General features: G+C 36.4%; 1 protein-coding gene across 4 annotated transcripts in view; it reads left to right on the forward strand.

Moving 5' to 3' along the window:
• DZIP1 (DAZ interacting zinc finger protein 1) overlaps positions 1 to 13187 on the forward strand; it is a 63836-nt gene that overhangs the window by 6583 nt on the left and 44066 nt on the right. For all 4 annotated transcript variants that reach the window (XM_083168788.1, XM_083168786.1, XM_083168787.1 and 1 more), the window contains 2 exons: positions 11234 to 11306; positions 12906 to 13030. In XM_083168788.1, coding sequence (XP_083024914.1) covers positions 11234 to 11306; positions 12906 to 13030 — 198 coding nt within the window. The remainder of the gene's footprint in view (positions 1 to 11233; positions 11307 to 12905; positions 13031 to 13187) is intronic.

Consider the following 13187-nt stretch of genomic DNA (forward strand, 5'->3'; position numbering starts at 1 on the left):
TGATTATAATTGAGATGGAGTAAATTAATTTTTATAGTTTTACCCACCAATGGTGGGTGACTCCGTAGTAGGCACAGGATCTATTCAGTAGATTTTTAATGGTTTTCGAGAAGATTCTGAATAACAGAGTATCAAATTAATAGGTGTGTCGGTTTCATAGAAGACATAACCAAATGTGTTGGACATACCGTTTATAAGGTGCATTGACGTGCAGAATTCTTAAGAAAGAATATGGTCCCTTTAATTATAGGATTTCCATTCCTATATGTTAATTAGAATTATACAATTATTTCCAATGAAAAGTATAAAAAGGGGGGGGGGGGGAGGAGGGGGGGTAAATCTATAAATTTACGTACCAATGCATATATTAAGTGAAGGCTCCACCGGCCTTATAAGGGTAAAATATAACGATTGTCAAAAAGATAAAAAATCCAATCTAGAAATAAAAAGAATTTTTATTTTATTTTTATTTTTAAGTTTTTTTTAAAAAATATATATAGGGGGTGGGTGTATGATAAACATACCGTATCAACGTAGATTAATTATTTCCCACCAGACAGAAGGAACACTTGTTTTCTCAAACAAATTCTCCTATGAAAAAATGAATATATAGGTAATTCATTTTAAACCATATGGTTTTTATGGGGGGGGAAGAGTTTTTTAATTAATCTTTTCAATGCATTTGCTTGCACTTTTACAACCTTTACTTTTACAACCTTTAAATTCTCATCATAAATAATGTTCAGGAGAAAAGGCAATAAAAAAAGGGATTTTTTTTTGCCATTTTTATATATATAAGTTTTAAGCTGGGCAATGTATTTATTTGTGCTTCTAACATTATTTATAATGTGCAAATAAATTCATATATTGGATTACAAGGTGTTACTCAGAAAAAGGGCAATAATTGCAGTAATAAAAAATTGTCATTTCTTTAGACAAGTTTTAAACTAAGCAATGTACTATTTGTACTTGTTACATTCTTTAGAATGTGCAAATAAATTTATATACAATGTATTAGATTACAAGGTGTTACTCAAACAGAGCAACTACAAAGATTGCAAAGATACAGACTCACCACAATGTAGCACTTTCCAGAGGCTCCTTCACTGGCTGGTAGTACTTGCCTAGTGAACACTGAAGCCTATATATAGGGTAAGAACCCAGATTCACTTCCGGTATTTATTATTGCCAATTATAGGCTAATGGTCAGTTTTAACATTGTATAAGTATAATGGGCTGGTATAACGATATTCTTTATAATGCTCCATCGATAAAGATAATAATTTTATAAGTGTTAAAGTCCTAAACGCCCACTCTATGAGTGGTGGAACGCACGCCAGCTCGTGTGCGTTCCACCTGTCTACTTCCTGTTAGGGCGGATGTCCACTGCGGCGCAGTTCGGATCATTAGCTCTGTTTTTTACATATTGGCTATTCGCTGTAATAGCGCGATCGATGAGAGAGTGAGCTTAGATCGCTATCAGAATTCATACCTATGATAATGATTAAGTATATTCATATGTGTCCGGTATATATGTTTCACATGGGTGTATATTTAAATGCTTCCCCGTTCGCCACAGATATAAGGTTCCCTATGTCAGTTACTAAACTCAATGGATGTGTGTTCCTATTTTTAGTATCCCCGCTATTCCCCACTTATTAGTTCCTAGTGTGGAACTCTATAGCTGCGTTTACATTAGATCATGTAGCATATGCCCTCTTATTGGTTCCCAGTGTGGAACTCTATAAATCTTGCAGCATATGTCCAATATAGGGCTATGTGATTATTTGTATATTAATTAAATTATAACATCAAATGTGAGATTAGTGATGTGTCACAATATTAGCTTCCCCGCAATTCCCAGTTATTATGTATTTGGTGATTGCTTATATTTACTATATTAATTAAAAATAATGGGGTAAGTGATGTGTATCAATAATAACTTCCCCGCATTCCAATTTTTAACTATTTATTAGACCTTCATTAGATGGTGTTAATATGTGTTAATTAATTCTATAATTAATGTGTTTAAATTAAGTGACTTATTATAACATTATGTTTGTATTTTTTTAATTTTTTATTTCTTTTATATTTTGATTTTTTACTTATCTTAAAAATGTGAATACACCCGGTTGAGCCGTATCTTTGCAATGTACATTCAAAAACATAGTAACCACTGTGCGATGTTACAATATATATAAATATCTTGGATTATTATTATTCAATATCAAAGAATAAAAAGAAACAGAAACATGAATTGAAAAATTATTATAAAGATGGGGGACGGGGGCTATAAAACCATATGATATGGGGGCAAATTCTACATTATGGGGCAACTTTTAAAGACCTGGGATGTTATCACCAATTTTTTACAGAAATGAAACTATGTCTATGTTCTCGTTGAGTCCTTTTGGGATCAACGAGTCTAACATATATATCCAGTAGCTTTCCTGTTTGGCCAGTTTTAGTTCTCGGTCTCCTCCTCTTGGGTCAATTTTTATATGTTCAATTATTGTAAAGCTGAAATTATCTTTCTCTATTTTAGAATTGTGCTTTTCAAGGAAATGTCTTGAGAGACTGTGCAGCGTGAATTTGTTTTTAATGTTCCGCATGTGTTCTTGTATGCGAATTTTTAGTTGTCTTTTCGTTTTTCCGATGTATGCAAGGCCACACCCACAAACAATTTTGTAGACTACATATGTGGTTAAACATGTACAGCTGGCATTCAATTTGTAATTTTTATGCATACTTGATTTGTGACTGAATGATTTTTTGTCCATATATCTGCAACAAATGCATTTGTTGCAAGGTATGCAGCGATTCTGTGTACTTAGAAAGATTTGGTTCTCTGGAGGTTTTTGAGCTATGTCTCTCAGTTTGCTCGGAGCCAGAATGCTTTTCAAGTTTGTAGCTCTTCGGAATGTCACAAGTGGTTTTTTCGGGAGGGTGGGTCCCAGTATTGGGTCCTTCAATAGGATATCCCAATGTTTTTCTAACACTTTTTTAACTTGGATGTTTTCTCTATTAAACTGTGTGACAAAAGGTCTAACCTTGTTGTCTGAGAGGTTTTTCTTGCCTCGTGTATTACTTATCAGGTCTTCTCTCTCCCGGTTATAAGCTTTACATTGTGCTTCCTTTAGTTTCAGAGAGTTATATCCTCTTTCGAGGAATCTTTTTTCCAGGGTTTCAGACTGACTCCAATAGTCAGCGTCATTGCTGCAGTTCTTTCTCAGTCTAAGGAATTGGGTGAATGGGACGTCTTCCTTCCATCTTTGTAAATGGCAGCTTGTTTGTGGAATAAAGCTATTCGCATCGACCTCCTTGAAATAGGTCTTAGTTGTAATCTTTTCTCCTGGTGTGCCCATTAATACCAGGTCAAGGAAGTCTATGGTTTCTTTATTCATCTTGAATGTGAATTTGAAGCCAAACAGAAGCCAAACAGATTGTTGTGTAAGTGAGCCATGAAGCTGTCAATCTCTAGTGGGTCACCCTGCCAGATCAGGAGTAGGTCGTCTATATAACGTTGATAGAATCCTATTTTTGAGTAAAATTCAGACTGATAGATAAGTTGCTCCTCCCACACAGCCATCACCAGATTGGCATAAGATGGTGCAAATTTTGTGCCCAGAGTGATCCTATAATTAAAGGACCATATTCTTTCTTAAGAATTCTGCACGTCAATGCACCTTATAAACGGTATGTCCAACACATTTGGTTATGTCTTCTATGAAACCGACACACCTATTAATTTGATACTCTGTTATTCAGAATCTTCTCGAAAACCATTAAAAATCTACTGAATAGATCCTGTGCCTACTACGGAGTCACCCACCATTGGTGGGTAAAACTATAAAAATTAATTTACTCCATCTCAATTATAATCTACAAAAATTGACTAATATATGGTTACCTAGGTTCATAAACCAGTGCCTCCAGTATCTTCGAACCACACGGATTTCCCCCCTGAACCATCCTTAATAGGGGTATGTTAAAAATTCATAATTAACTCTTTTTAACTATCAATAACATGAGTCATATTAATATTAATTAAGTACACCTATTATTTACAGACTTAAATTTCCCTTTTTTTTATTCGCGGATCTACATTTGTCACCAAGCCTGTGTACTGGCCCAAACCCCATATATGGGTATGTAGTCTGGCCCAAAACGCCAACCTCTTTTTCGTTTTCTTTTTCCATCCTTTTGCTTGCTCTTCACGTTGTTTTTGTTCTGGATTGTAATTTATGTTATTTTAACGATTTTAGATTTTACTATGTACAAGTACTAAAAGTGGACCAAACCACATACTTGAAAATCTTATTGGTATGTATCTGAAATCAGTAGATGTATTTGCCATTCGGATAAACAAGATGATGTAATTCATAACTGATCAGTACACCCCCCTTTTTTCCTTTCTGTACCACCTCTAGCTTTTACCCCTGATGAAGTCGTTCTGACGAAACGCGTTGGGTTTCAATAAAGAACTTTTTTTACATTGAACAGATTGGCACGTCTCATTCGGGAAAGGGACAAACATCAACTGTCATTACACTAAATTGTACTAATATTGTATGTTGTATTGAAGTAACTAGGTGGTACACCAATCAGCGCACTCCAATAGAACCCCCCCTTTTTCAAAATCTCTTGTCTGACTCCCACTAACAGGGGAGTCCTATTGGAGCAGCAGCAGATTATTGTCAGCGCAAAGCGAGGTCCATACTGTATTTCTGTGTTAGTAATTGACTGTTAGAGGCCCTCGTGTGCAGCTCATTATTTAACATCCCATTTGTTTCACAATAATAAGGCATTATGCCAATCTTTAGAGATAGAACCAAACGCTTACAAAGAGTGAAAAATATTTTTTCAGAAGAAGAGCAAGCAATACAGTTCGATGAAGAAGACTATTACTCATTAGCAAGATCCTAACGGAGGACACAACGGTTACACCTAAAATGAGCAAATTCATACTAGACAGTATTCGCTATATCCTTACCCACAACTATTTCGAATTTGAAGGGAAGTTTTATCGCCAAACCCATGGAACCGAAATGATCAAGGAGATTAATTTCCTTGAGCATTCGTCCAGGATGGCATTCCAGTTGCTCATGAACGCTTCACTACCTCCACCTAAGGTCGGTGTTTTTTGGATCCTTAGACCTCGAGGTACACGTCCTACTTCTATATATTTCTCAAGGGTCATGATGTCATACCATCCTTTGACCTCTTTAACTGCTAATTTCTCTAAGACGTTGAGATAACAGTAATAGTCTTCTTCATCGAACTGTATTGCTTGCTCTTCTTCTGAAAAAATATTTTTCACTCTTTGTAAGCGTTTGGTTCTATCTCTAAAGATTGGCATAATGCCTTATTATTGTGAAACAAATGGGATGTTAAATAATGAGCTGCACACGAGGGCCTCTAACAGTCAATTACTAACACAGAAATACAGTATGGACCTCGCTTTGCGCTGACAATAATCTGCTGCTGCTCCAATAGGACTCCCCTGTTAGTGGGAGTCAGACAAGAGATTTTGAAAAAGGGGGGGTTCTATTGGAGTGCGCTGATTGGTGTACCACCTAGTTACTTCAATACAACATACAATATTAGTACAATTTAGTGTAATGACAGTTGATGTTTGTCCCTTTCCCGAATGAGACGTGCCAATCTGTTCAATGTAAAAAAAGTTCTTTATTGAAACCCAACGCGTTTCGTCAGAACGACTTCATCAGGGGTAAAAGCTAGAGGTGGTACAGAAAGGAAAAAAGGGGGGTGTACTGATCAGTTATGAATTACATCATCTTGTTTATCCGAATGGCAAATACATCTACTGATTTCAGATACATACCAATAAGATTTTCAAGTATGTGGTTTGGTCCACTTTTAGTACTTGTACATAGTAAAATCTAAAATCGTTAAAATAACATAAATTACAATCCAGAACAAAAACAACGTGAAGAGCAAGCAAAAGGATGGAAAAAGAAAACGAAAAAGAGGTTGGCGTTTTGGGCCAGACTACATACCCATATATGGGGTTTGGGCCAGTACACAGGCTTGGTGACAAATGTAGATCCGCGAATAAAAAAAAGGGAAATTTAAGTCTGTAAATAATAGGTGTACTTAATTAATATTAATATGACTCATGTTATTGATAGTTAAAAAGAGTTAATTATGAATTTTTAACATACCCCTATTAAGGATGGTTCAGGGGGGAAATCCGTGTGGTTCGAAGATACTGGAGGCACTGGTTTATGAACCTAGGTAACCATATATTAGTCAATTTTTGTAGATTATAATTGAGATGGAGTAAATTAATTTTTATAGTTTTACCCACCAATGGTGGGTGACTCCGTAGTAGGCACAGGATCTATTCAGTAGATTTTTAATGGTTTTCGAGAAGATTCTGAATAACAGAGTATCAAATTAATAGGTGTGTCGGTTTCATAGAAGACATAACCAAATGTGTTGGACATACCGTTTATAAGGTGCATTGACGTGCAGAATTCTTAAGAAAGAATATGGTCCTTTAATTATAGGATCACTCTGGGCACAAAATTTGCACCATCTTATGCCAATCTGGTGATGGCTGTGTGGGAGGAGCAACTTATCTATCAGTCTGAATTTTACTCAAAAATAGGATTCTATCAACGTTATATAGACGACCTACTCCTGATCTGGCAGGGTGACCCACTAGAGATTGACAGCTTCATGGCTCACTTACACAACAATCTGTTTGGCTTCTGTTTGGCTTCAAATTCACATTCAAGATGAATAAAGAAACCATAGACTTCCTTGACCTGGTATTAATGGGCACACCAGGAGAAAAGATTACAACTAAGACCTATTTCAAGGAGGTCGATGCGAATAGCTTTATTCCACAAACAAGCTGCCATTTACAAAGATGGAAGGAAGACGTCCCATTCACCCAATTCCTTAGACTGAGAAAGAACTGCAGCAATGACGCTGACTATTGGAGTCAGTCTGAAACCCTGGAAAAAAGATTCCTCGAAAGAGGATATAACTCTCTGAAACTAAAGGAAGCACAATGTAAAGCTTATAACCGGGAGAGAGAAGACCTGATAAGTAATACACGAGGCAAGAAAAACCTCTCAGACAACAAGGTTAGACCTTTTGTCACACAGTTTAATAGAGAAAACATCCAAGTTAAAAAAGTGTTAGAAAAACATTGGGATATCCTATTGAAGGACCCAATACTGGGACCCACCCTCCCGAAAAAACCACTTGTGACATTCCGAAGAGCTACAAACTTGAAAAGCATTCTGGCTCCGAGCAAACTGAGAGACATAGCTCAAAAACCTCCAGAGAACCAAATCTTTCTAAGTACACAGAATCGCTGCATACCTTGCAACAAATGCATTTGTTGCAGATATATGGACAAAAAATCATTCAGTCACAAATCAAGTATGCATAAAAATTACAAATTGAATGCCAGCTGTACATGTTTAACCACATATGTAGTCTACAAAATTGTTTGTGGGTGTGGCCTTGCATACATCGGAAAAACGAAAAGACAACTAAAAATTCGCATACAAGAACACATGCGGAACATTAAAAACAAATTCACGCTGCACAGTCTCTCAAGACATTTCCTTGAAAAGCACAATTCTAAAATAGAGAAAGATAATTTCAGCTTTACAATAATTGAACATATAAAAATTGACCCAAGAGGAGGAGACCGAGAACTAAAACTGGCCAAACAGGAAAGCTACTGGATATATATGTTAGACTCGTTGATCCCAAAAGGACTCAACGAGAACATAGACATAGTTTCATTTCTGTAAAAAATTGGTGATAACATCCCAGGTCTTTAAAAGTTGCCCCATAATGTAGAATTTGCCCCCATATCATATGGTTTTATAGCCCCCGTCCCCCATCTTTATAATAATTTTTCAATTCATGTTTCTGTTTCTTTTTATTCTTTGATATTGAATAATAATAATCCAAGATATTTATATATATTGTAACATCGCACAGTGGTTACTATGTTTTTGAATGTACATTGCAAAGATACGGCTCAACCGGGTGTATTCACATTTTTAAGATAAGTAAAAAATTTAAAATATAAAAGAAATAAAAAATTAAAAAATTAAAAAAATACAAACATAATGTTATAATAAGTCACTTAATTTAAACACATTAATTATAGAATTAATTAACACATATTAACACCATCTAATGAAGGTCTAATAAATAGTTAAAAATTGGAATGCGGGGAAGTTATTATTGATACACATCACTTACCCCATTATTTTTAATTAATATAGTAAATATAAGCAATCACCAAATACATAATAACTGGGAATTGCGGGGAAGCTAATATTGTGACACATCACTAATCTCACATTTGATGTTATAATTTAATTAATATACAAATAATCACATAGCGCTATATTGGACATATGCTGCAAGATTTATAGAGTTCCACACTGGGAACCAATAAGAGGGCATATGCTACATGATCTAATGTAAACGCAGCTATAGAGTTCCACACTAGGAACTAATAAGTGGGGAATAGCGGGGATACTAAAAATAGGAACACACATCCATTGAGTTTAGTAACTGACATAGGGAACCTTATATCTGTGGCGAACGGGGAAGCATTTAAATATACACCCATGTGAAACATATATACCGGACACATATGAATATACTTAATCATTATCATAGGTATGAATTCTGATAGCGATCTAAGCTCACTCTCTCATCGATCGCGCTATTACAGCGAATAGCCAATATGTAAAAAACGGAGCTAATGATCCGAACTGCGCCGCAGTGGACATCCGCCCTAACAGGAAGTAGACAGGTGGAACGCACACGAGCTGGCGTGCGTTCCACCACTCATAGAGTGGGCGTTTAGGACTTTAACACTTATAAAATTATTATCTTTATCGATGGAGCATTATAAAGAATATCGTTATACCAGCCCATTATACTTATACAATGTTAAAACTGACCATTAGCCTATAATTGGCAATAATAAATACCGGAAGTGAATCTGGGTTCTTACCCTATATATAGGCTTCAGTGTTCACTAGGCAAGTACTACCAGCCAGTGAAGGAGCCTCTGGAAAGTGCTACATTGTGGTGAGTCTGTATCTTTGCAATCTTTGTAGTTGCTCTGTTTGAGTAACACCTTGTAATCTAATACATTGTATATAAATTTATTTGCACATTCTAAAGAATGTAACAAGTACAAATAGTACATTGCTTAGTTTAAAACTTGTCTAAAGAAATGACAATTTTTTATTACTGCAATTATTGCCCTTTTTCTGAGTAACACCTTGTAATCCAATATATGAATTTATTTGCACATTATAAATAATGTTAGAAGCACAAATAAATACATTGCCCAGCTTAAAACTTATATATATAAAAATGGCAAAAAAAAAAATCCCTTTTTTTATTGCCTTTTCTCCTGAACATTATTTATGATGAGAATTTAAAGGTTGTAAAAGTAAAGGTTGTAAAAGTGCAAGCAAATGCATTGAAAAGATTAATTAAAAAACTCTTCCCCCCCCCATAAAAACCATATGGTTTAAAATGAATTACCTATATATTCATTTTTTCATAGGAGAATTTGTTTGAGAAAACAAGTGTTCCTTCTGTCTGGTGGGAAATAATTAATCTACGTTGATACGGTATGTTTATCATACACCCACCCCCTATATATATTTTTTAAAAAAAACTTAAAAATAAAAATAAAATAAAAATTCTATTTATTTCTAGATTGGATTTTTTATCTTTTTGACAATCGTTATATTTTACCCTTATAAGGCCGGTGGAGCCTTCACTTAATATATGCATTGGTACGTAAATTTATAGATTTACCCCCCCTCCCCCCCCCCCCCCCCCCCTTTTTATACTTTTCATTGGAAATAATTGTATAATTCTAATTAACATATAGGAATGGAGTGATCCTATAATTAAAGGACCATATTCTTTCTTAAGAATTCTGCACGTCAATGCACCTTATAAACGGTATGTCCAACACATTTGGTTATGTCTTCTATGAAACCGACACACCTATTAATTTGATACTCTGTTATTCAGAATCTTCTCGAAAACCATTAAAAATCTACTGAATAGATCCTGTGCCTACTACGGAGTCACCCACCATTGGTGGGTAAAACTATAAAAATTAATTTACTCCATCTCAATTATAATCTACAAAAATTGACTAATATATGGTTACCTAGGTTCATAAACCAGTGCCTCCAGTATCTTCGAACCACACGGATTTCCCCCCTGAACCATCCTTAATAGGGGTATGTTAAAAATTCATAATTAACTCTTTTTAACTATCAATAACATGAGTCATATTAATATTAATTAAGTACACCTATTATTTACAGACTTAAATTTCCCTTTTTTTTATTCGCGGATCTACATTTGTCACCAAGCCTGTGTACTGGCCCAAACCCCATATATGGGTATGTAGTCTGGCCCAAAACGCCAACCTCTTTTTCGTTTTCTTTTTCCATCCTTTTGCTTGCTCTTCACGTTGTTTTTGTTCTGGATTGTAATTTATGTTATTTTAACGATTTTAGATTTTACTATGTACAAGTACTAAAAGTGGACCAAACCACATACTTGAAAATCTTATTGGTATGTATCTGAAATCAGTAGATGTATTTGCCATTCGGATAAACAAGATGATGTAATTCATAACTGATCAGTACACCCCCCTTTTTTCCTTTCTGTACCACCTCTAGCTTTTACCCCTGATAAAGTCGTTCTGACGAAACGCGTTGGGTTTCAATAAAGAACTTTTTTTACATTGAACAGATTGGCACGTCTCATTCGGGAAAGGGACAAACATCAACTGTCATTACACTAAATTGTACTAATATTGTATGTTGTATTGAAGTAACTAGGTGGTACACCAATCAGCGCATTACAATAGAACCCCCCCTTTTTCAATATATATATATTTACAGTTTCTTATATAGCCCAGCAGATTCTGTTAAGCTTTACAATTGTAGACCGAGATAAAACAAACTGGGTAACAACAGACATACTTGAGATATATATAATTTGTATCACCCAGACCTTTTTCATACTGTTCGTCCCACTTTATAATTCTGTCTGTCCAGAAGTGTATCTTTTATATTCCACTATCGTAAACCAAAACATTTCATGCTGTACTTTGTTAAATAATGTTTTTTGTTCCTTTTTTAGCACTATAACACAGTGTACATATTTATTTTCATTACAGTGTCAATATTGTGAGAAGGCTTTCATGAATTATTCATATTTACAAGATCATCTAAAGAGGAGGCATAATGAAGGTATTATATATGACCGGAACTGTGAATGTCCAGCCAACAACATACGTTTATTTTGAATTAATAATGTTGATTGTTTTCTGGGACCATTAGTGAAGTCATGCACAGAGCCTTAACTTAAGGTTGTGCATTCAATGGGCAGTATTCAATGAGAAAAATTCTCCGTGCATGGCGAGAGATTTTTTTCTCTCGCCATGCACTCGCCCTGTTCCGGAGGGCTCGCTGCCACTCCTGCTCCCACTATTCAATGTGGTTAAGACTCGCCGCCACTCGCGGCGAGTCTTAACCCCTGCAGCGGACGAGCGTCCGCGGCAGGGAGCCGGGGGACGGTGGCAGCCAGGGAGATTAAAGTCTCCCTGGCTGCCCCAGAACATATGTGGAGGGGAGGAGGGCTCCCCGGGACCCAGGCAGCACAAGCTGCCCCCCCCCCCCCCCCCTATAGCCAGCGGGGGACCCAGTATTCACTGCACCCGATCGTGCATATGTAATGATCGGGTGCAGTGAATATATGAATATCTAATGAGCGGCTCGAGAGCTCCGGCCCCCTGCTGGCTGCTCTGTGTAAAAAAAATATATATATATATTTTTTTTTAAATGAAATATATATTCATGTGCTATAAGCACATGAATAAAAATAACATGCCCCTTCACAGAAAAAAAATCCTGATTTTTTTTTACACCAAAAAAAAAAAAAACCTTTTAGTTTAAAAGTTCACATTCCAGTTCTCCATGAAAAGATGGAGAATTGCTACACGGAGAGACACGGCGAAAATCACTTAAAAAGACAGCGAAAATATCACATTGAATAGGGTGGTTCACTTTTGGAGAGCAAAATGCTCCTTCCAACGCGAAAATAGCACAAACTCGCCATAAAATAAGGCAAATTTTTCTCATTGAATACTGGCCAATGCCATTGGCCACCATTTTTGCCCCATATTTGACACCTCTATGGTGTCTCAGACCTGCAGGTGCCTTTTGCAAGGACAGGGCGGGCAGCTGACATCTGCTGATGTCAGCTGCCCACCACCCGCGTTATCTCGCAATTTGCATGGAAACGCCCAGCGTCTCATGGGAACACACATGAAACGTTGGGCGTTCCCATATGCAAATTTCCCCGCTCGCCACCCTCTGCCCGGACTTCTGTGTGTGAGGGCTATGGCCGATCACACACAGCGGCTGCACCTGCGCATAAAAACCTATGCACATTCGCAGTTGCAAACAATCGGTCCCCCTTGCCAACCACGTGGGGGACCAATTGAATCTGAATAACCCCCATAATATGTGGACAAGCTAATGCTTCACACATGATCTCCTGAAGTACCCTGTGCTGCTGTGAGCATTCTGATTGTTTGAAAAATGCTTTATGCCTGCCCATATCAATGTGTTTTTCACAGGTGAGCAGGAAATGTAGAATTAGGGAATAAAAGATGCTCAAATGCCCTGTAATAACCACTCTGATTCTGCATGTGAATATTTTGGAGCAGATCTTCTGTATGTACAGTAATACAGTGTTTCTGTTTATAGGACACATTTACAGGGTTTTTATTTATTTTTTTACGATGGGATCATTAAATATTTGCCTGTTCTATTAATCTCAAAAAGGAAAGCAAAACCTCCAATCGAGTGAGAAGTTGCTGTATGAAATAAACTGTCTGAAAGAAGAACTACAGATGTCCAAGACTCAGCTGGAGGCTGCACACGCTGCCCACATAGAGAAACTGTCACAGGTAAGGTGAACTCTGCCAGGTACATTACAAGTGCTAAAAAAATATAATACTACACTTTAGTTTCATTTTGTAAAAGTGACATTCTGTTATTTTAGTAAGGTAAAGTGGTACTTACAGTTTGTGGTCCCATCAAATTCAGCATGGTTTTCATGTGTCA

The sequence above is a fragment of the Crinia signifera genome, chromosome 2 (assembly GCF_055691185.1).
Source record: "Crinia signifera chromosome 2, ASM5569118v1, whole genome shotgun sequence".
Taxonomy (NCBI): Eukaryota; Metazoa; Chordata; class Amphibia; order Anura; family Myobatrachidae; genus Crinia; species Crinia signifera.